The sequence below is a fragment of the Bos taurus genome, chromosome 11 (genome assembly GCF_002263795.3).
Source record: "Bos taurus isolate L1 Dominette 01449 registration number 42190680 breed Hereford chromosome 11, ARS-UCD2.0, whole genome shotgun sequence".
Taxonomy (NCBI): domain Eukaryota; kingdom Metazoa; phylum Chordata; class Mammalia; order Artiodactyla; family Bovidae; genus Bos; species Bos taurus.
The window spans coordinates 37,251,679-37,274,820 of NC_037338.1; the positions used below are offsets into that span (position 1 = coordinate 37,251,679).

Sequence of the window (23,142 nt, forward strand, 5' to 3'; positions counted from 1 at the left end):
CTACCTTTAGGAGCAGTATCCATAACGTTGGTGAAGAGTAAGAAGCTATGTGGATAAAACACACCAACCCTGTCCATCCATGGCTTAGAGAGAATTCAGCTGGCAGTTGGAGGCTGTGGTTGGCATTTCTCATGCAGAATTGTGGTGTGGTGGGGGAAGGCACTTTATGTTAGGACTTTGGGGGAAAGATACTGGTGTATTTTGTGTGACCAAGGGAAGAGCCAAACAGCCGATCAGAAGAGAAGGCAAGGTGCAGACAGGCCCCAGAACAACAGAAAGTAAGGGTTTCTATTCCTCAGTCTGTTGATTTTAGCTTCTATTTCTGCTCCTGCAGGTAGTCTTCCAGGTAGCAGGGAATGTAGCTGCCATGTGCCCCTGAGCTTTGCTATCCACCTCTTGCCTCATTTTTCTAGTTTCAGTTGGCAACATTGGTGGCTGTTTGATAAGGAGGCTGTAATTTACTAGACTTTGGTCAAGGGGTAACTTGACCTGAACGGGTGAACTGTGATGTGGGGGTGCAGAGGGATGGAAGAACATGGTAGCTCTCCCTGGAACCACATGGAGCTCTTCCTACAAAAGGGGGTGGATGCTGGGCAGATGGCAGTGCATAACAGTAGATGCTCATGGCCTGTTTTCGGATAGATTGATGTTCTTGATTCAGAGATAAAACTATTTTATAAAATGGCACGGTGACTTTCACCATTGACTAACTGCTTCTTTAAAACAAAGCAACCAGTAAGCTTATAGCTTCCTTTTGGTTAGTCGCTTAGTCATGTCCGACTCTTTGCAACCCCATGGACTGTAGCCCACCAGGCTCCTGTGTCCATGGCATTTTCCAGGCAAGAATACTGGAGTGGGTAGCCATTCCCTTCACCAGGGAATCTTCCTGACCCAGGGATCGAACCCAGGTCTCCTGCACTGCAGGTAGATTCCTTACTGTCTGAGCCACCAGGGAAGGCTCAGCAGCTTCCTTTAATACCTTTGAAAAAATATAGAGAAATGAACACTAGTGTGTCAGTCTTTAGAGTGTGCCTTATTAGAGTTAGCTGTTCAGTTTGTACCTAAATTAACTTGTGAATTTGCTTGGTGATTTAGGGACTTGGAAACAGTCTAGACTGTTGTTTCTTTTGGGGCCTCAACGACCAGAAGAGTGTGACAGGTGCCTGGTAATAGCATGTCACTCCAGATTTCTTAGCAGTATAGTGACGTAAGTACATTAGCATGTTCCTTACCAGTACGTTTTCTATTTTGGGCAATAGGCTATATAAGAAAGTCAGTACATGGGACGGTTATATCAAGGTGTCACAGTTTCCCAAAATCTGAATCTTAGTCTCCATTTTCCGATTGATAAACATACCCATTTCCCACAATTCTGATTTCAGATTATCATTATTTAATTTTCAAGGGAAGTTTTGATCTCTTTTCTGTAGACCTGTGAGTTTTCAGAACCCTAAGGTAGTGATGTATTACTGGGTGAGGCTGATAAAAATTTTGCCACACACGTTTAAATTTCTTCAGAGTCCTTTGATTTTTTGAGCATGTATGTGAAATGGCTTTATTAGCCACATGATTGTGTCTGTAGGCATCGTAAGAAACAGATGGCTGAAGTCAGGGAGATGCTGGGCCATTTGCCAGGTCCCCAGGCACCCTCTGCATTGCACATTACCATTTGGGTCACCTTCTTAAGTCTTCGGGAATACCAAGCTCTCACTGCTGCTCCAGCCTGTCTTATTAATTTTGTGTGTGTGCTCAAGGTGGATGTATCCGTGCTTTGTCTCTCTGGCTGATTGCTAAGAAGTTCTCAAAGACAGTAAAGGTGTGTCACGTTTTTTCAACATTCTTTGTGTAAGTCAGAATGTGATACTGCTACTTGTGCTGAAGAACCAGTTCATGGTCAGAACTAATAAGTGTCACTTCATTGGGGAAAATTTCTCCCTAATTTCTGTAATACCCATTGAAAAATTAGTTCTATGTATTTAAGACTTTTAGCTTAAAATATATTATAAAATATTAATATTGCATTATATATCATACTTTGCAATACATGCACTGTAAAAAAAAAAGAAGAAAATCCAAACTCTTTGGAAGTAGACAGTGAATGTTCCCCTCCCCCAAGCCTGTCTCTATTCCTAAAGATAATTCCTTTTGAAAGTTTGATGTATGTCTTGATGACTGTTTTATACAGTCTATTTCCTCAAAACAGATTCCATGTTGGTGAGGAACATGCTGATGTTGTGCTTGATGTCACCATACTGGGAAAAAAATCTGGAATGGCACTTTCTTACAGGGCACCTGTCGTACTATAAAAGTTTGAAATATTTTCCATGTAAATTATTGTGAACAGTAGCAGGACCAGCTGATTGTTAGAATCGGGAGTTTAGTCTTCCCCCACCAAAGAGCATTGCTTTAGACTTCTGTCCTTGCAGGATCCGATCTCCCTACTGCATTGTTAATTGACAGTGAGGTTTCTAGGGGTTTGGGAAATTGTTTGGAAGCTGCTATAGACCATTATACGGTGGATCAGACATTCTTCCACGAAGCCGTCAGTATGGCCCCTGCCTCTTTTTGTTCTGCACAGGTCTGCCCCTAGGTTTTTTTGTCTGTCTGTTTATTTGTTTTTTGGCCAGAAGAGTTAAAGCTGAAGATTTCTTGTTTTGTCTGCTCCTCCTTCGGGTCACTGCAGTGTTTCTGGGCCTCTTCCCTCTTTGTCTCTCTCTCTCCCATGTTTCTGGGATACTATAGATGCTTAATGTGGGGCATCTCTAAAGAGGCAGGCACTCCTGGATGGTCCTGAAGTTTGCCTGTGTTCTCCTGTGTGTCATTGTTAACCTCAAGTGGGTGCCAGCAACTGGCGTTTGATAATTTAATGGTTCATCACAAATTTGTATGTCAGCCAGTTTTCCTCCTGGAATACTGTATCCTGACTTTAAGGGCATAGGGAATTTGGTACATGTGGTGAACATGCATGACAGAGAAGGGAATGCTATCATTGTAGTGTGTGGCTCCTAGATTACTTCCCATTTTGCTGCGGTGGCTCAGATGGTAAAGCATTTGCCTGCAATGTGGGAGACCTGGGTTCGATTCCTGGATTGGGAAGATCCCCTGGAAAAGGAAATGGCAACCCACTCCAGTATTCTTGCCTGGAAAATCCCACAGATGGAGGACCCTGGTAGTCTATCGTCCATGGGGTCAGAAAGAATCGGACACAACTGAGTGACTTCACTTTTGCTGTGACAGCCAAGGACCACTCCTCTGTCCCCCAGACTAGGCTCCAGGTGGACTTGAGTGCTGTTGTCATGGTGGTTGCTTTCACTGTTGTATAATTTAAGCCTTTTTTTTTCTGTGGTTAGCAACAACAGAAACAATCTAGTAACTTTCTAAATCCACAGCGCTAGCAGCCTGTCATTTAGCCAGCTTGGCCCCCCGGTCAGTTTTACCTTTCTTCTAACCAGTATGTGGGTTTGATAGTTCCATGGATTGATAGTCCCAAAGCTGTGTTATATACTGATCTTGGAGAAATAAGATTAGAGATGAAATCTGTTACCCTCCGTGTGATTCTGCAGTGAAGATACAGACTTTTGTATTTGGAACTGGTCATTCTGCAGAGGATCAATGTATGCCTCCCGAGTTTGCCCTGAGCACACCATCCCTGGAACTGCCTCCAAGCATATGAGGGAAAGCCCATGTTCGTAGGATGCTTGTAAATAATGGAGAAGTATTTAAGACTGCCTTGAGAAATACAGGATGGCAAGGAGGCCACGCTGGAGGAGGCACTTGATACTAATTTGAAACCCCAAACCCCTGGCACTGAATTAACAGGTGTGCTTGTGCCGTCTTTGTGCATTTAATCAGCCATAATCTTCAGGTGTGCCCACATGTAGTTTTTTTTTTTTTTTTTTCTTTTTAACTCTTTCACATTCAGGGAGCCATTGTAATTGGCACACTCAACATCATTATTATCTGAACTCAATTTTATCACGAAGCATGTAGTTTCTATGTTTTTAAAACTGAATGGAGGACCTTAGAGTAATCACATTGATCTAACCTATAACTGATTTAAGATTTTGAAACAAAAAATTTGAGGGAAATAATCAGTAAGAAATGAATTTTTGTAGCAGTACAGTATGCACATAAATTTGTGTCCAGATCTTCAATGAGGTTATGTCCTGATAAACCCATCAGCAAGTTGAAAATGTCACAAGTCCAAAATGCATTTAATACACCTAACCTGTCGAGCACCATAGCTTAGCCTAGCCCGTCTTAAATGTGCTCAGAACCACTTAATATTAGTCTGACTCTAATAAAGCCCGTTTGATAATAAAGTGTTGTCTGTCTCACGTAATGTATAGTGTACATGTAATGTACACTAAAAGTGGAAGCCAGAAGGGCTGTAGGTGTATTTGCCCTCTTGGTTGTTTGCCCTCTTGATCACCTGGCTGACTGGAGCTGCTGCACAGCATCACAAAGCAGTATCATAATGCAGACTGGTACTCTGGGAAAAGATCAAAATTCACAGATTGAAGTATGGTTTCTACCGAATGCATATTGCTTTTGCAAAATTAAGTTGAACTATCCTAAGGGACTATATATGGGTATATGTGTGTGTGTCCACCCACATTTGAATTTTGCGAAGTAGTGTTTACATGTATTTCATGCGTTGCTCTGATGTTTTCAGTTCCTCTTTTTTAATGCTAGTATTGATATCCTCCTGCTGCTGCTAAGTTGCTTCAGTATTGTCTGACCCTGTGCGACCCCATAGACGGCAGCCTACCAGGCTCCCCCGTCCCTGGAATTCTCCAGGCAAGAACACTGGAGTGGGTTGCCATTTCCTTCTCCAATTCATGAAACTGAAAAGTGAAAGTGAAGTCGCTCAGTTGTGTCCTACTCTTAGCGACCCCATGGACTGCAGCCTACCAGGCTCCTCCATCCATGGGATTTTCCAGGCAAGTGTACTAGAGTGGGGTGCCATCGCCTTCTCCGATATCCTAGTTCGAGTTTATAACAAGTGTTGGAAGATCCTGTGGTAACAGGTTCATTTGAAAGTACATCTGCATGGTCTCTGTTTTGAAACTATGAATCACGATGATTAGAGTGATTATTTCATGTTTTGTTTTATTCACTCATTAGTGAATGAATGAATGAAGTAGTTATTGAGCATTCATTATGTGCCAGGTACTGAGAATAGCATTAGAAATACAACTGATCCTGCAACAATGCAGGGGTTAGTGATGCCAACCCTCCATGCAATAGAAAATCTGGATATAACTTTATAGTCAGCTTTCTGTGTTGTGGTTCCTCTGTATGTGTGGTTTTGCATCTGCTGGATTCAGCCAACCATGAATCATACAGCACTGTAGCATCTACTGTTGAAAGAAATCCATGTATAAGTGGACCTGCACATTTCAGACCCATGTTGTTCAAGGGTCAACTGTATAGAGATAGATGATGAAGTGGAAACAAGCCTGTGGTCAGCAGAAAAGATTTTCTGTAGTTCTTGCAGAGGAGAGACAGTGTCAGTAGATGCAACAGAGTTTCACGGTGAGCAGGTGGTGCCCTGAATGGCATGATGGTGCCCAGCTCCCTCGGGGAGCCACCAGAAGTGAGAAGGAGCTCAAGCGAGAGCCATAAGAGTAAATGAGGAGGGCCTCGAATGTCATGCCAAGGAGTTCAGTCCTTCGTCCTTCAAGCTAGTGGCTTTCTACACTTGAGTTCAGGAGAGTTTTTAGGTAGACTCATACTTGTTATTTCAGTATGTAAAATGGCAAGCCTGGAGCCACTCTGCATGAAACAGAATGGCCTCACCTGGTTTTTTTAGCCCCAAGGATCCTGAACCTTCTGGTGACTTAACCTGAGAACACTGGTAGGTGGGACTTGAGCCCTCCTGGGGACACCATGGAGGAAGGCCAAGGAGAACAGCTAGATGGAGGGAAGCCATTTAAGGAGACTGTCAATTTGTCTGGAGATGAGGAGGAGGCCCTAAAACTGGGGCGATGGCCAAGGGTTTGAGAAAGCAAGGACTTAAACTGGATCTCTAGGCCTTGCTCTGTAGTGGACTGTTGAGGGGTGGGGTGGGAAAGGGCAGCTGGGGGAGAGGGAGCTTGGTTCTGCTCATATGAAGCCTCATGCTAAGTTGTTTGCTCTGGTGCCAGAAGCTGGGGTATCTTCAGAGTTGCGTGGGGCATTTTGGTCGCAAATATGCAAGGCAGGTCACTGTTAATTTTTATTTGTTTTTGCTCTATCCCATGGCCTCCAGTTTTCAGGACTATATTATGTTTTCCTTAGCTTGCATTTGCCTCTATTCTGCCTGGCTTTGGGGAACCATATGGGCCCTAGGGCGCTCTCATCTGCTTCCCCACACACCCATGCGCAGGTCCTCCTAGGGCCTGAGCACCCGGCTACTCCTAGGTTTGAATTCAGGCATCCAGGGCTGCCCATCTCCGGTCTGATGCTGAGACAGGAGAGTGGCTTTTGAGGCCTGGAGTCTGGGATTAAATGCCTATTCTGCTGCTTACCAGCTGTAAGGTAGTAGACAAAGTTAATTCTATAGGATGAGAACCATAATATCCTCCCTATGGAACTGTTGAGAGAACTTTAACATGGAAGGTGCCAAGCTCAGCATCTGTACACGGTAGGCATGCGGTAGGGGCTGTGAATTATAACACTGCATTAGGAAGAAGGGTGGCATGATAACCCACTCCAGTATTCTTGCCTGGAGAATTCCACGGGCAGAGGAGTCTGGGGGCTACAGTCCGAGGGGTTGCAAAGAGTCGAACCCAACTGAGCACCTAAGACACACACACATTTGGAAGATCAATCTTGTGAAGAGAGGGCTCCTCTCTCCTCCTACAAGGAGGCCTTGCATATTGAGAAATGACACATGAATGCACAGTGGGTGGATCAGAAGTCAAGTGGAAAAACAGGAACGCGGGCATATGTCTGATGGCCTGAAGACAGGGCTGACCTGTGCCCTTTTGTGCTGTGGTGTTCACAGGGCATTTGTGAGGCCAGGCCTTCTCCTGGGAGTGGGGGAGGGGGGTTGGGGGAGGGCATTGGAAAAGCCTCATTTTTTTAATTAAAAAAAAAACTCTTAAGAAGTTCTTCACATTTGTGTCTTCTCTTGCTGCATTTTCCTATTTTGGGGTTTTTGCACTCAGTGCACATTACATGATCAGAACCTTAAACGTTTCTTGAGAGAATGATTTAGGGAAAGCGTGTCATAAAAAATATTTTAAATCTTTTCTTGGAGTGGAGGTTGAGAAAAAAATTTTTTTTTCTCTGCAAATAGCTAAGATTGGAGGGAGCGGGAGGGATGGAGATGTAAGTGGGAGACTCGTGTTCCTTGGAGGGAGACAGACGAGCTTAGCATAGATCATCGAAGTCGAGGGACTTCCCTGGCCATCCAGGGGTTAAGACTCTGCCTTCCAATGCAGGGGGCTTGGGTTCAATCCCTGGTTAGGGAACTAAGGTCCCACATGCTGTGGGGCACAGCCAAAAAAAAAAGAACATCCAAGTCAAGTTGCCTGCACTTGCTGGGAGAAGGCTGGTCCTCTGCGGGGGTTATTAGCTTTAGGGCCCTGTTCCCTTTTGTTGAGACAGCTGTAGTCTGGTATCAGGGGATAGTAAAGAAGAAATATTGCTAGATTTTCAGGGGGATTATTTGTAATACTCAAAATTTGTGTATCACTTTCATCTTGGGCAAGATTATAAAAATATTACTATAATATTAAGAGCAGTCTTCAGTAGGGGGCATTAGCCCCTGTTTCACAGATTTCAGTCTGAGATTTTCTGAATTAGGTTGTTATTTGCCCAGCCTGCCTGCTTTAGTGGTGGTATAAATCAGGAGCCCTGCGTTCCAGGGCAGTAATTGAAAGCCTCTGATGCCTATCTGTGACCCAGCTTCTCTAACTCCCTTGGAAATTGTCCTCCTTCCCATAAGTATTTGTTGGCCTCTGAACACCCTTTAATTCATGGAAAAAAGAATATTGTACCTCTCCCTGTTAGAGAATTATGAATAAGACTTTGAGATACCTTGAGTAAACTTAGAAGATTAGAACTACTGTAGGAACAGATATTAGAACAAAGCTTTTAGATTTTTTTTTTTAAGTAATGAATACTCATTTGTGGCATCAGTGGTGATTAAGCAGACTTTAAAACCTTTCCTGATAGAGTCAAATGTCACCAATGTTTAATAGGAAAGCTGAATAAAGAATCAGATATTTTATAGCGTTCTTTCTTCTGATTGTCAAGCACAAGAGAAGTGTGACCAGTTTTAAAAGGGAGACCTAAGTGACCTATTTTTTTTAAAGGTCAAACATTTGTGTTAAGTAGTATACTAAAAAGGTATGATGGTATAAATTACCTTATAAGGTATGGAGGTATAAAATATATCCTAGATATGACTGTTGGTAGGTTATAGAAACAACTTGGAAAACATCTTTTGAAAAGTGGTACGTTTTATTTAAGGAAGGATGAAATTAAATTAGTAAAGGTATCCTAGGATCCTGCAAAGTGACTGGGCACTTTATTTAAATACCTACTGTCCCACTGCTCTTCTACTGTTATAGAAAAGCCAGACATTAAAGATGGGCATTAAAGTCTAGGGAAAATTATTTTTAGATCCCAAAGCTGTTTATGGCATTGATGAAAGTGCTGCTGTCAATACTATTAGTGCAGTCCGGAGATTGGGATGCTGCTGGGCTTGGCTAGTTGAGACTTTAGAGAAATCATCTAGCCTCTCTCAGCTTCACTGTCCTCATTTGAAAAACAAGGAGGTGGACTGGTTAGATATACTAAGGTCCATAGGCCCCCATGGGCATGTGGTACTGGAGAAGACTCTTGAGAGTCCCTTGGAGCTCAAACCTAAAGGAGATCAACCCTGAATAGTCATTGAAAGGACTGATGCTGAAGCTGAAGCTCCAGTACTTTGGCCATCTAATGTGGCCAAAGAGCCAAAATGTGAAGAGCCAACTCATTAGAAAAGACCCTGATGGTGGGAGAGATTGAGGGCAGGAGGAGAAGGGGGCGACAGAGGATGAGATGGTTGGATGCCATCACTGACTCAACGGACATGAGTTTGAGCAAACTCTAGGAGATAGTGAGAGACAGGGAAGCCTGGCGTGCTGCAGTCCATGGGGTCACAAAGAGTCGGACACAATTTAGTGACTGAACAACAATAGGCCTCCAAGAGTGTGTGTGGGCTCCTGAGGAGTTAGCAGACTGCCTTCCTGTGGTTGCCAGGGTGAGTTATGGCCTCTTTTCCCAGTGGTTTGTGTGTACACAGTGAGATGTAGACTGTGTATTGATAATAGCAACCTTTGTCCTTCTCCAGGAAATATTAAATGCCATGTGACTCTGACTCAAGTCCTAGTCTCTTGTTAATTTTTTGTAAACTTTTTATGTTTGATGAGTCAGAAATGCAGGCTCTTACAGAGTGTTAACAAGACTTTGAGTATAATCACGTCCAATTACAGGCCCTTCTTCTATGTAATGATTTTTGCCATTTGCCCTTCCATACTCTTACCTAGGCAGGATGGAGGACACTTTGATCAGTCAGAGCTGTGATCCATTGCTTAATGGGCCCTTTTTACATGAAAATTATTCTTGACAGAAAACTATGGATGTACCCACACTAAGAGGGTATCAGTGAGTCTGAATATTTCAGGAGAGTTGATGATGGAGTATCACAAAACCTTAGGAGTATGGAAAGCATTTCTGTTTAATATCTACCAAGGTGATCCTGTGCACCTGTGGGCCTGCTCATGGAGACACTCACTCACACCTGTACCCACACCCAGATTGTGTAGGTGTGTGCATGCCTGCTGAACTATGGTGTGTTGCCACTGATTCTTCCTAACGTACCAAAAACTGCTATTACAAATTTGTGGTTTGGGGATTCGACCTCAAAGAGGCTGATTGAAAAAATAATTTTTGAACAATTTCATGAAAGTTGGGCGTGTAGAGATCAGAAGGCCTGACGTTAGGGGTAACTGGGGTGAATGGAAGTGACTCTGGAGGACTATGTACGCAGACATGAGGCTTGGAGGCAATTTGGAGTCAATAAGTAATTTATTGGGACTTTTGTTGTAAAAATGGGAGTTGGCAGAATTCCCATCCAGGTTTTTCTTTTTTTCCTTCTTAAGGGTTAAAGAGAGGACTTGAAGGAATCAGTGTGTTGGTTGATAGCTTTTGAGAACGTTTTGTTCAAGTTTAGAGTCATAGGCACGAAACTTGGCCTTAGATCTGCTTTTATAGCCATGCCCAGTAGTGGGTTCCCCCTGAGACTGTAAGACCTTTTTAATTTTATTTTTAATTGTGGTTAAAAAGACTCATTACATAGAATTTACCATGTTAACCATTTTTAAGTGGACAGGTCAATAGTGTTAACTGTATTGACATTGTCATGCAACAAATCTCTAGAACATTTTTATCTTGCAAAACTGAAACTCTATTCCCGTTAAACAACAGCTCCCAGGTTCCCCCTCCCCCAACTCCTGGCAACCTCCATTCCACTTTCTATTTCCTCGAGTCTGACTGCTCTACATACCTCATGTGAGTGGAATCATGCAATACCCATCTTTTATTTTTAACTTTTTTATTTTGAATTGGAGTATAGGTGATTGACAATGTCATGATAGTTTCAGGTGAATAGCGAAGGGACTCAGCCATACGTGTACATGTATCCATTCACCTCTGTACTCCCCTCCCATCCAGGCTGCCACATAACATTGAGCAGAGTTCCATGTACTGTAAGTACCCGTCTTTTTATGACTGGCTTATTGCATAATGTCCTTGTAATGACAGCATAATGTCCTTAGGGTTCTTCCATGTTGAAACATGTGACAGGATTTCCTTCTTTTTTGTATGTATATGCCACATTTTCTTTATCCATTCACTCCTTCATAGACATTTGGATTACTTCCACCTCTTGGCTGCTCTGAATAATGCTGCAGTGAACATGGGTGTGCAGATATCACTTTGAGATTCTGCTTTCAGTTGTCTTGGGTAAACCCAGAATTGACATTTCTGGATCATCTGTAATTCTATTCTTCTTTGAGAAGCGATCATACTGTTTTCCATAGCAGTGGCACCGTTTTCCATTCCCGTTAGCAGTAGACAAGGGTTCCAGTTTATACCCATCCTTTATTGAAGCATTTATTGTTATTGTCAAAGGTGCAAGTGGAAAAAAGGTATCATCATGGTTATAAGGCCTGGTTTTCCTGGTAGATGGTAATTTAAAAGGGTGATAGAAATGGTAGCAAAAGATGAGTGGAGAGGTGGTTATAAGTGACCATAGCAGGTTTTAGAAAAGAACCTAGTCTCTCTCCTCTCTCTCATTATTTACCTGTCATTGAAGTGCTAGCTATAGTGAAAAAATCCATTGGTCAGATTAAAAAAAAAAAAAAAAGCCTCCTGAGTAAACTGTTCCCCTGAACATCATAAGAACAATAGAGGAAAGTCCAGTGAAGAAAACTGAGAGAGGTCGGGGCCGGGGGGAGGGGGGGCGGGGAGGGGGGTGTCTTTGCACAACAGGCCTTGGGATTCAGGTTTCTGGTAGCTGACTGTGAGTCCAGGTCTCTACTAGGCTGGGAGGGTGGTATCAAAGAGGCCAGTACCATAGTCCAGGGCCTCCTTGTCTCTCTGCTGGTTCAAGTTGGATATCAGAAAGATATGGGCCATCTGCCACTTAGTACCAGCCTGTAGGCTCCGTAGGCTTGGTGTTGGATGCTAGACAGGAGGCAGGTTGGATGCTGCAGAGGAGGCAGGTTGGATGCTGGAAGGGAGGTAGGAGATGGGATGAGTGTGCCCTTTCTCTGATTTCAAGCCCTGGACTCACTTCCCTGACCACAAGGCACAAGAAATGCGTGCCACTTCCTTTGTCCTCAGCCCCTGTTACCTTCAGGTTTTCCCTGGAAATGAAAGAGCAGCAAAGATTCAGAAGGCGTGCTTTCTGATTGCTGGTGTGCAGCAACTACCTGTGTCTCTGGGCATGCTGCTCTGGGCCTTGTTTTTCTTCTCTGTAAATAAGATGGTTGGCTCAGATGGGTGAATTTTGAGAAGGCCCTTTTTGACCCCGGTTTGGAGCTCTAGCTCTCATCCTCTTGTGAAAGATTAAGGTATGGACAAGGGAGTATAACATAAGGTGGACAGGCCCTGCAGTTCACCATAGAGTGTCAGTTCCCTTCACAGAGCCCTGACTCTGTTCTGTGTTCAGGCTTCTGATGTGGCTGTATCGCTTTTGAACAGTTGTTTCTTAGAGGATACTGGACTAGGTGTGAAGATTATGTGAGACTTGCGTCTTCCCTAAAACAGATCATGATGTATTTCCAAGAGCATTGTATCCATAGGACCCTGGAGATTTGGTGCTTCAGATCCCTTGGTTTTTAGCGAGAACGTTGTGAGCAGCCGAGGGACTTGAGTCAGGTCAGCAAGGCTGGTCAGCGTCAGTGGCTGAGACTGCAGCCCACTTTTCACTTCTGTGTAGCTGGTGCACTTTCCATTATTTTAATTAGGTAGATAAGACCGGTTCTTGGGAAGAGATAAGCAGTACTCTAGGGCAGGGGCAGCCCATGAAAGGTGCCAGACAAGGGGGGCCGACAGTGCAGGTGTAGGGTTTCTGAGAAAGAGCCAGAATCCCAGCTAGGATAGTCTGGGAAGCCTTCCTGGAGGAGGGAAGTTTTGAGCTGGGCTTGAAGGATGGGTGGACTTCAGACAGAGGGAGAGGAGAGGGGAGTGCCAGGACTGGAGGCGTGGAGATGGGAAAGCCTGAGACAGGTGATGGGGCAGGGACTGGTCTGGCTGAAGCAGACAGACAGGTAGGACGAGGGGATGGGGACTGACATTTATGGGGCATCTGTCTGGTGTCAGGCACAGCATCTGGCCCTTTACCTATGCATCTCAGCATGCTGAGCAGGGGAATGACACCCTAACCAAGTACTTGTTTGAGGAAGTCACTCCCCCGCCACTCAACACCATCTATACTTGGGACCCTGTCCTCCTTAGAGTAAAAGTCAACTACATTTAGATCTGGTGGAAAAGTACTTGGTTTTGCTTGGGAAGAAAAAGAGCATGGGGAAGGATTGTCAGTTCCTGTAAAGAAGGTCTCCGAGGTAGTTGATAGTATTTCATTCTTTCATCATAGGCCTGGAGCCTGCCTCCCAGTTAATGCCAGCTGGCGGGCCTTGGCACTACTGAGTGACTGGGCGGACAATGAATTATTCAGGGCCTGTGCCCAGTGGGTGGCTGCCTCACCAGGCCCTGTGGGAAGGAGGCTGTGCTATCTCCTTGAGGGATCAGCAGAGGCTCAGGTGCTGAGAATGAAGAATGACTGCTCCCTTAAAGTATTTCACGCTTCGTCATGCTGGGGCCGTGAGCACTCTTCCATGGCCCTGCAACTGGGTTATCGGGGCCTGTTTTTCCAAGAGCAAGAAATCACATTTCTGCACCCCCTTCCCCCCGCAATTAATAAACGCACTTACACTCGTGTTCGTATGGCACACGTTGGCAGAGATGTGGTGAGAAGCCACATTGAAACTGCTGACAGGATGGTGTGGCAACAGAGAGCGTTTGGGTGGAAGGAAGCCTGCTCTGCTCTGTTCTTCTCTCAGCAGGGAGAAAAGTACTGTTGTTGATCCATTCAGAGTGGTCCTCGCTGTGACTGTCACTAACCTAACTGTTAGGCATTACCACATCTTTGCATTTGGGTGTGTATGCGTGTGTTCTGTGTCCTCCACTAGGCTGAAAGTGCCTGCAGAGAAGAAATCACTTATAACGCTGTAGGTCCTTCCAATGGCCGGAGCTGGGGACATGGGGGGCTGAGAACTTGCTGGAGGGGTTGGCTTTTGCACTCCCCAGACCAGGAGGGGCGGGGCCTATGTCTTAAATGGAGTTTGCACCCCCTACTCCCTTTCCCTCCTTTCCTCTCCAGGTGCCTGTTCAGCCTGCTGTATTCCTCTTATTACAGCCTGGTCTGTGTTAAGCTCCTGGAAAAGATAAAGAGGGTGTGAATACCGGTGGGCAGGGTCCAAAGGCCTATTTTCACAAAGAATAGATTTGTATTTCCTCTTTTCCCGGGTCTTTCCCACGAGTTGTGCCACCAGGAAGCAGCGTCTTGTCACTGTCCTATCTGCCCCTTTGTGAAACGCTGGCCTGATGGCTCTGAACACCTGGGTGTCAGCCTTTCCCCTCCAACTTGGAGGTGGGGAGCAGAACCAGAAATCCTGGGCAAGAGCAGACCTGGCCCCAACTGCATTCCTCAGATGTTCTTTCCTTTGAACCACTCTACCTGTGTACAGGAGCCTTGGCTCTGCCTGGTGTTGTATATTCACAGGCATAGCAACACCTGTTTGCCAAAGGTGGGGCTTCTAGACTGGGGCATTCTTTTGCCTGTATGGGGAAGCTTTGCATGTACAGATAACAGATGAGATAAGAATGCAGGATTAGCTTTGGCTGAGCTAGAAGATTCAATAAACTGCATTCCTTCCTTCTCCGGGACCTTGGGTGCTTGTTACTGAGTGTAACTTGCCATTTTTTCTCCTTCTCAGCAGAGATGTCGGTCGTTTGTATTCAGTTCTGCTGTGACCCGTGAAACAAGAAACAGGAAAAGGATATAAATAAAAATTAGGTTTGCCTGCTTATTTCAGCCATATATAACTAGATGATTTTGTGGGAGGGGTGAGTGAGGTGTGTGTGTGTAAAGAGAGAGATCCATCCATCCATCCATCCATCATCTTCAAGGCACAGAGACAGCAGTTGTGGATGCAAAATACCTTTAGCCCTCCCTTTAATCTTTGTTCTAGTTACTCTTAGTCTTGAAGTATCATATCTGATGTGCGTGTGTGCTCACTTGTGTCTCACTCTTTGTGACTCCATGGACTGTAGCCTGCCAGGCTTCTCTATCCATGGAATTTTCCAGGTGAGAATACTGGGGTGGGTTGCCATTTCCCTTTCAAGGAGATTTTCCTGACCCAGGGATCGAACCCGCATGTCTTGTAACTCCTGCATTGGCAGGTGGGTTCTTTACCACTGCACCACCCAGGAAGCATCAGCCCCACCTCAGAAGAACATTGGCCTTTCTAAAAACATAGGCCTTTTGTAACTTGTTTTATAGTGAGTACTGTGTTCTTACTATCTCTGAGATATTATTACTTTGACTATAAAATATGGTTTTGAATATGCCTTTCCCAGTGCATAATAGGATGAGTTAAAGAAAAGGGAATGGGGTTTGTGAGTGCTTTCCAGGTGGAGGACTGGTCTTGCTCTTCCAAGTTGCCCTTGTCCCCACATCCAAAGGGATTCCCAGCCCGAGAACAGTGGTTTCATATGGAACCTGCAGCATCCTCCAGCTGGGAGCCTTCTTGGTGAAGAGGTGGGGCAGAATTAGTTTTGAGATTTCCTCCATGAGATGTTTAAAGACTATTACTCATAGCTGCTATGATGGCACTAAGATCTCTAAACATTTAACTCACTTAATTATACTCACTCAGTGAGGTTGGTACCATTTTTGTGCCAGTTTTTCAGTCTCAGAGAATCACAACAGTTAGAAAGTGGCAGAGCCAGCTGCCTAGATTCCAAGTCTGTCTTTAACTACTTTTCCCTCCTCTAGCTTTGCATTTCCAAGCCCTGACCCAGACCCTCAGTGGGCGGTGCTCCAGGGTTAAGTGTTGGGGTGGTCTCAGCCCTGATCCCGGAGTCGTGTGGATTGTGAGGGAAGGGGAAGTGCTGCTGACTGCTTCCAGCTGCCCAGGCCCTGAAAATGGAGACATTCTGGAGAGGCTGGCAGGCAGGGAGCGATGGCACAGAAATGCCAGCGTCACAGATGTGTCTGCCAGTGGGACTTTGTGAGAATTGCTCTTTGTGGTGGAAAGAGGAGGTTTCAGATAATTTCTTGTTTCGGGGTTTTGGCTGGATTATGGTTGTATACTTGGTTGGTTGGTTGAGTTTTCTTCTAAGTGAGGCCCTTTCGACTGAGAAAAGGGATTTTTTTTTTTTCCTTTCCTGAGAGCAGCTGCTTGCTGAGCAGGCTGTGGGGAGTAAGGGCAACGGTAATAGGTAGTTATTGTGTGGGAGGCTCTCCAGGCATTATGTATGGAAATAGAAGGAGAATGAAGACTGGAGGAGGTGGGCAGGAGGCTCCTGGAGGAGGGAGTGGCTGGACCAGAGAGGTAAGACAGACTGAGAATCAGGCAGATGAGACAGAACGATAATGATTGGAAGCTTGCTGGTCTGTCTGGCCACATGCTTGGAAGAAGATTATTTTTGTAGTAGTATTTTGGTTTCCTGTAAAGAACCGCTTGGGAGAAATTGGCTGTGGTCGTCCAACTGTCAAGAGATTTGACAGCAGTGAGCACGAAAGACAGATCTGGAAACCACAGAAGAAAGTGGCAGAGAATTTGGCAAAACAGTTTGTATGTGAAACCTTGTTTTCTGTCGCTCCCTGTTCCTACCACTGCTTTCCCAGCTTTTCAAGTCCTTGAATGTGCACAGATCCCATCACAGCTTAGCATTTTGGCCATCCTCCCCAGACATTTCAATCTCGCTAATGTTTAGATGTTCAGGAAATGAACACCCCGTGGTTTATACCCTGTCAAGCTTGCTGTGATGCAGGAAAAGCATTCCTTTTTTTTTTTCCTTTTGACCTCCCAGACTACGTAAAGCCTTTTGGCACAACCAGAGGTTTAATCTCAACCCCTTAGTGTTCTCACATGCTCCATGCTAAATCATACTGAATGTTAGTTACAGGTCCACCAATTATGAGAAAAGGAAGAAAAACAAGACCAAACAAAACCTGTTCACAACAAGAGGACCCTCCAAGTGGTGACTTCGGTGTGAACCAGCAGAGAACGTGCCTGATCCTGACCCAAACCGAGTTTTGTCTAGGCGTGTGGAGGCTGTCTTGGGTTTTAGGTTCACCTTAATACCATTTCAAGAGTCTTAGGGCTTCCCGCATGGCTCAGCAATAAAGATCCATCTGCCAATGCAGGAGACGCAGGTTCAATTCCTGGGTCGGGAAGATCTCCCAGAGGAGAAAATGCAACCCACTCCAGTATTCTTGCCTGGGAAATCCCATGGACAGAGGAGCCTGGCAGGCTACAGTCTATGGGGTCACAAAGAGGTAAACATGACTTAGCAACTAAACAACAACAGGATTTTTCTGAGAAGCGCAGACACCATTAGTTAGCTGATATTACACTCTGAACACCTAGGAGAAACAGCGCTAGACCAGTAGGTCTGCTGTCCAGCTGTGGCTCCGACTCAGCACCTGTGGGCCCTGGGCCCACTATCTCTCTCTGAACCTTAGTTCCCTTGTCTGAAAAATGGACACCATACCTACCTTACTTGAGAAGATGCATGTGAAGGGTACAAGGTGCTATAATAATGTGATGTTGTTATTGTTATGGCCACTCAGTTTATGTGGAGATTGAACCAAAATCACTCATACTTTTAGAACCAGATGGAGTTTTTATGACCATATATTCCAACCTGTTTGATTTGGGGGCGAGGATTGCAAGGTCCAGGGTGGTAAGGCACCCATGCAATTACTTAGCTCCTTGGGAGACCCTCAGGAGTTGAGGTGATCCTGAGTACCTGTCTGTGGACTTGAGTCTTTCCACCACACCCTAGCACTTCTGATTTGTGCTGTCTGCAGATAACCATAGCGACTGGGCTTTTCCCGTTCTGTCATCACAAAGATAGCAGATACATGTTACTTGGGCTTCAGTTGCTTTAGTCCCATAGCTGACTTGACCAGTTGTGTCCATTCATTACACCTTGGAACCGTTTTTTGTTTTTTTTTTCTTGGCAGTGCCATAAGGCTTGCAGGATCTTAGTCCCCTGACCAGGGATCAAACCTGTGCCCTCAGTAGTGAAAATGCCGAGTTGTAATCACTGGCTGCTGCTACTGCTGCTAAGTCACTTCAGTCGTGTCTGACTCTGAGCGACCCCATAGACGGCAGCCCACCAGGCTCTGCCATCCCTGGGATTCTCCAGGCAAGAACATTGGAGTGGGTTGCCATTTCCTTCTCCAATGCATGAAAGTGAAAAGTGAAAGTGCAGTCGCTCAGTCGTGTCCGACTCTTTGCGACCCCATGGACTGCAGCCTACCAGGCTCCTCCATCCATGGGATTTTCCAGGCAAGAGTACTGGAGTGGGTTGCCATTGCCTTCTCCGACCACCAGGGAATTCTCACGCCTTGAAATCTTGATGCAACCTGAAGGCAGGCACAACCAGTCCTCAGGGCTGGCCATGCGTGTTGATATCCTTGGCATGGGGGAGGGACAGTAATTTTTTAAGTTAGAGAAGATCGGCGGGGATAGGCCAAAATGGCAGGGGCTGTTTCTGTGGGCAGCTTAACTGTTGAGCGTTTTGACCCCTGATGTTCCTGACCCCATCTGATGTTCCTATTCACATGCTGCATGGTTCTGCCATAGGTGTCCTCAGGATTCTTTTTCATAGGTCACTATAAATAAAACTGTGACTTGGACCCTTGATTTCTTGCTTTATCAAGTTGGAGTTGGGCAAAGAGTGAAAGTGAAGTTGCTCAGTCGTGTCTGACTCGTTGCGACACCACAGACTGTAGCCGGCCAGTCTCCTCTGTGCATGGGATTTTCCAGGCAGGAATACTGGAGTGGGTAGCCATTCCCTTCTCCAGGGGATCTTCCTGACCCAGGGATCAAACCCGGGTCCTCCACGTAGCAGGCAGAGTCTTTACCATCTGAGCCACCTTAAAGAGCCTTAGAGATGGGCAAGCTCCTTTAAATTCCTCCTTTCCTCCTCAGAATATCTCTAGCCCTCTGGCCTCTGAAGGTAAGGGGGCCCCCTCTTGGCTAAGACAGCCTGTCCACACCTGTGAGCCGTTTCCCATCGGCTTTTTCCTGCCTGCACCAGCTTGAGGTTGAAGCGAAGGACATGCCAGCCGGACCGGCCTAGAACCCTTTCCTAGTCCTGAAGCTCTCTTCCCTCATCTTGACTTCACCATAGCTACCTTCTTGTCCTCCATCTTCCCTCTTGTTCTCCAACTCCCCGTGGCCTCGCTTCAGCTCGTATTATCCCCATGACCTAATTCACACACTGGACCACCTGTTCTCTGTTCCTTGCTCTTTCTGCAGCACGTGCTGCCATCTGTCTGCCACCTTTCCTGCTTGAGTATCTCTTCCCCTCTCTGACTCCCTTGGTATCTCCACTGTTGTTTCTCCTTCCTCCCAGACACCAGCTTTCCCCACAACTCCCTGCTCGGCTACTTGCCTCTTATGCCCTTTCCTAGACCTCAGCTACTGCAGTCTCCACTCTGACCCTGTACGTGGACTTTATCTTCAGCCTTGAGCTCTGTTTCCACGTCCCTGACCACATCTGGACATATCACCCCATGGAGCTGCAGCCTGTCTGGAAGGAAGTGTTCAACCCACCCTGTACACCATGGCCATCTCTAAAATCCCCAGAGTCTGAAGTTCAACCCTGACCTTTGAACCTCCCGATGACTTTGAAGTCCTATAGGACTCGAGTTGGTTACCAAAGTCCTGTGGATTAACTCTTGCATCAGCCCATTCCTTTCTGTTTCTATTGCCACATGCTAACTAGCCTTTTGACCTGGACAACTGCAGTGAACACCTAAGTGACCTTGCTGCCTTTGGTCTCTCTGCTTTCTATTAATTCTACCTACCCTACCCTGCCAATTAATCATCCCTATAGCCCAACCCAGACCCTGTCCACCTCTGGTTCACAAATTTCTGTGGTTCCAAACCTGACTCTTTTGGCTTCTCTCTTGCCCTATCCCCCGCTGGTGCAGTTCCTTCAGTGCAGTCCCGCTCTTGTACTTGGGCTGCTCCCCGCCCCCAACTAGGAGAGGGGCTTCCCCCTCATCTCATTCTGTAGAGGGTCTGCCTGTGCTCCACGGTCTGGCCAGATGCCTGTCTCTCCTGGAGTTGTTCGTTCCTGCCTCCCTAGGCAGGTGTGCCCTTGTCTTCTGAACTCTAGTAGGTCCCCTGCCGACCCCATCTTCTGTTCTTCTGGTTTCGGACTATTGGCATACATATCTGTCCCATTTCTTTTGGCCACCAGCTCTCCCAGTCATCTCTGACACCTCCAAAAACACCAGGCAGCGTGCCCTGCACACAGTTGGTGTCCAGGAGATACTGCATGGAATAAAGACTGAGCGCCTCTGGCCTGCCTTTCCCTTCTCCTCCCTGCTGAGGTGGAGGTGGTCACGTGAGCCATTAGGGTTGGGTCCTTTCTTCTTCCTTGGCCCCATCACACCAGACATTCTCACGTTTCACGTCTTGCCCCTAGGGGGTTATTTAACCCTTTGCTAACCTCAAAACCTTTCTAATATTTACACATGTTCACTCTGCCTGGCTTGTTCGAAGTCTGCTCTTTAGGATCAAATGTGGCTACAATAGTCCCAGCCGTCCCCTCCGCCATATCACATGTAACCTGGCTAATTAGAAAGCTTATTTTACCTAGTTCCCTATATCAGAGGGAACTGAAAGGGAGACTAAGAGTGGGGTGACTCATACTCTATTCACTAAGTGGCTTAAAGATTTAAATTGTGTTGTAAATTGGCAAGCACTTTGCAGTCCCATTTTCTGTACCCATAGCTAGACACTTAAGAGACTTACCACACCACCAATATATTTAATAGTGAAGAGGGGCCTGTTAGGAGGACATTTTCAGTTCTGCCCTTTGTAGCTTTGATGTGATACATAGGGGGAAAATCAAATACTCCTAATTGTGAATACTATGATGACTTTTAGGGCATTTTCACATCATTCCCTCAGTAATCTTGTGGGTAGGCATTAATTATCCCTGCCTGACAGTGGAGATTTAGAAAGAATCCAGGGTTTCTTCTAAGGTCATAAGTGATTAAGCGGCTTGGCCAGGACTAGAAACTCAAGTCTTGGGAATCCTCCTCAAGTGCTGCTTCCAAGATCCCACATTTTGCCACCTTGCTGTCAGTGTTTTGAACTGCAGTAAAGTGGCTTTAGAAAATGCTCTACCTCTTGGAGGAGGAACAGCTTCGAATCCTGGGACTGGCTTTAGCACGCTGAGGGGTTGACACTGGATGTATTAAAAACCCAGCAGTGTGGATGGGAGGAATGGAGGTTGTTCCAAGTTGAGCAGTTAGCTGGATGCTGGATTTGTTTTAACTTTAGCCCTGAATAGGATGCAGTTGCTTGAATTACAAGTGCCCTGGGGACTAAAGTAAACCTGTGGTGGAGGCCCACCTCTTTAGTGCAGGTTGGAATCCTTTAGGAATGAAATTGCCTTCTTCAGCAAGTATGGCTGCAAGGCTCCACGCTTGAAACCCCAAGTTTGTAATTTGTTGTCTGCCTGTAGTTACTAAAAAAGGGGATGGCTGGACGCGGGGTAATTAGGGTCAGTTATTTTCCAAGAACACATTTTGATCACTGTTCTATGTTGGGAGCTTCCCTGGTGGCTCAGACTGTAAAGAATCTGCCTGCAATGCTGGAGACCCGTGTTCCATCCCAGGGTCAGGAAGATCCCCTGGAGAAGGGAATGGCAACCCACCCAAGTATTCTTGCCTGGAGAATTCCATGGACAGAGGATCCTGGGGGGGGGGGGACACCCCATGGGGTCGCAAAGAGTCGGACACGACTGAGCAACTAATACAGACATTTCCTATGTAGAGGATTTTATTTTGAGTTGAGATTGGTGGGAGAAGCCAGGGAGGAGAGTTTTAAATTCCTGAAGAACTCAAAAACTGAAAGGTTTCGTTTTAAAAATCACAATAGGATTTGAGCGGGGTTTCTTTTATCTCCTCACTGGTTCCTCAGATCATCCAGGTCAGTGATCCCGGAGGTGTTTACCTGTGTACCTTTCTCCCACAATGCCTTGCAACACGGTGCTCCCAGAAATCTTGCGTCGTTACTGTTATGGGGCTGGTGTTACCCAGAGACCCTCCGCTTAACATGGCGTGCCGGCAGCAGAAGCCTGCTGAGAAGATCCTTCCGTGAGACTGAACTTACAGCGCTCCCCCCATCCCCTCGCTGTGTCCCTGCCCCGGAGCCCAGAGAGACTTTGTTTTACTTTCACCCGCCGACACGGTGCCACCGCCGCGTGGTCGGCGCCCGCGCGCTCAAGACGCCGAGCGCCCAGGTGCGCGGTCCGCGTGGCCTCCTCAGACGCTGCCTAGTGGATGAGCCGCCGCGGCCGGGGACCTGCGGGACTCCTGACCCTCCAGGGCCGCCTTCTTTTCCTGTGATAGTAATCGGAGACTTTTCCGTTACGTGAGGCTCTCAACAAAAGATTGTAATTCCAGCAGCTTGGTTCGGGAAGGTACCACCGCAGCAGGCGCGTCCTGGACCCGGCCTGGGGGTCGGCGGCTCCGCGGCGGCCGATGGGTGGGGGGCTGCGGCCCGCCGGCCTCCCCCGCGCCCCTCGTGGTACAGCCTGCGTTTCCTCTACAATGCTGTTATGCTAATCAGGTGACATCACCGCCCAGCGCACGGCGAGTGGCTCCTGATTAAATTACAAACCGGCGGCCGCCACGGGCAGCGGGGAGGAGGTGTGTGCGCTGCGCCCGCGAGCTCCTGGGCTCGGCGACTAGGGCATACTCAGGATTGGCCGTATTTTTAAAAAATTTTAAGTGGGATTTGCGGCCTCCCTCCCTCCGCCCTCCCGCCCCTTCTCGGTAATTTATTTCAAGCCTAGAGCCAAGGGCCACAAAAGGAAGGAAAGCCACAGGAATTGGATGCGTGAGTGACCGGGCTAAGGTAGACTCTCCTGCGGCCAGCTTCCTATCAGATCACCCTGTTGGTCTTTCACACCGGCATGGGGCTTGCCTAAGGTCCAGCCCTTTTCGCCGGGGCCGAAAGCCAGGCGTTGCGGAAGCCGCTGCGTGCTGAATGGGGGTAGGAGGAGGCCGGAGAGGGATTTCCACCGTTCAGCCCGCCGGGGCGTTACGCTGGGCATAATGGAATTGCAGAGGACGTCTAGCATCTCCGGGCCGCTGTCGCCGGCTTATACGGGGCAGGTGCCTTACAACTTCAACCAGCTGGAAGGGAGATTCAAGCAGCTCCAAGGTAAGCTCCGCACTCTAAGGCCGGGCCTGCCCTGGAGTCGTGCCTCCGGGGTTCTGAAGCTTTATTTGTGCCATATGGTACGTGACCCTGCTGAAGCCCGGCGGCCGCA

At 46.7% G+C, this 23,142-nt stretch overlaps 1 protein-coding gene across 10 annotated transcripts in view; it reads left to right on the plus strand.

The window, feature by feature from the left end:
- SPTBN1 (spectrin beta, non-erythrocytic 1) overlaps positions 1-23,142 on the plus strand; it is a 213,086-nt gene that overhangs the window by 75,645 nt on the left and 114,299 nt on the right. Inside the window, exon 1 of one of the 10 annotated variants that reach the window (XM_005212633.5) lies at positions 21,862-23,033. The exons of the other annotated variants lie outside the window; for them this stretch is intronic. Within the exon in view, the coding sequence (XP_005212690.1) occupies positions 22,925-23,033 (109 nt within the window). The 5' untranslated portion in view covers positions 21,862-22,924. Of the gene's footprint in view, positions 1-21,861; positions 23,034-23,142 lie in introns of those variants that run through there. 10 annotated transcript variants of the gene reach the window in all.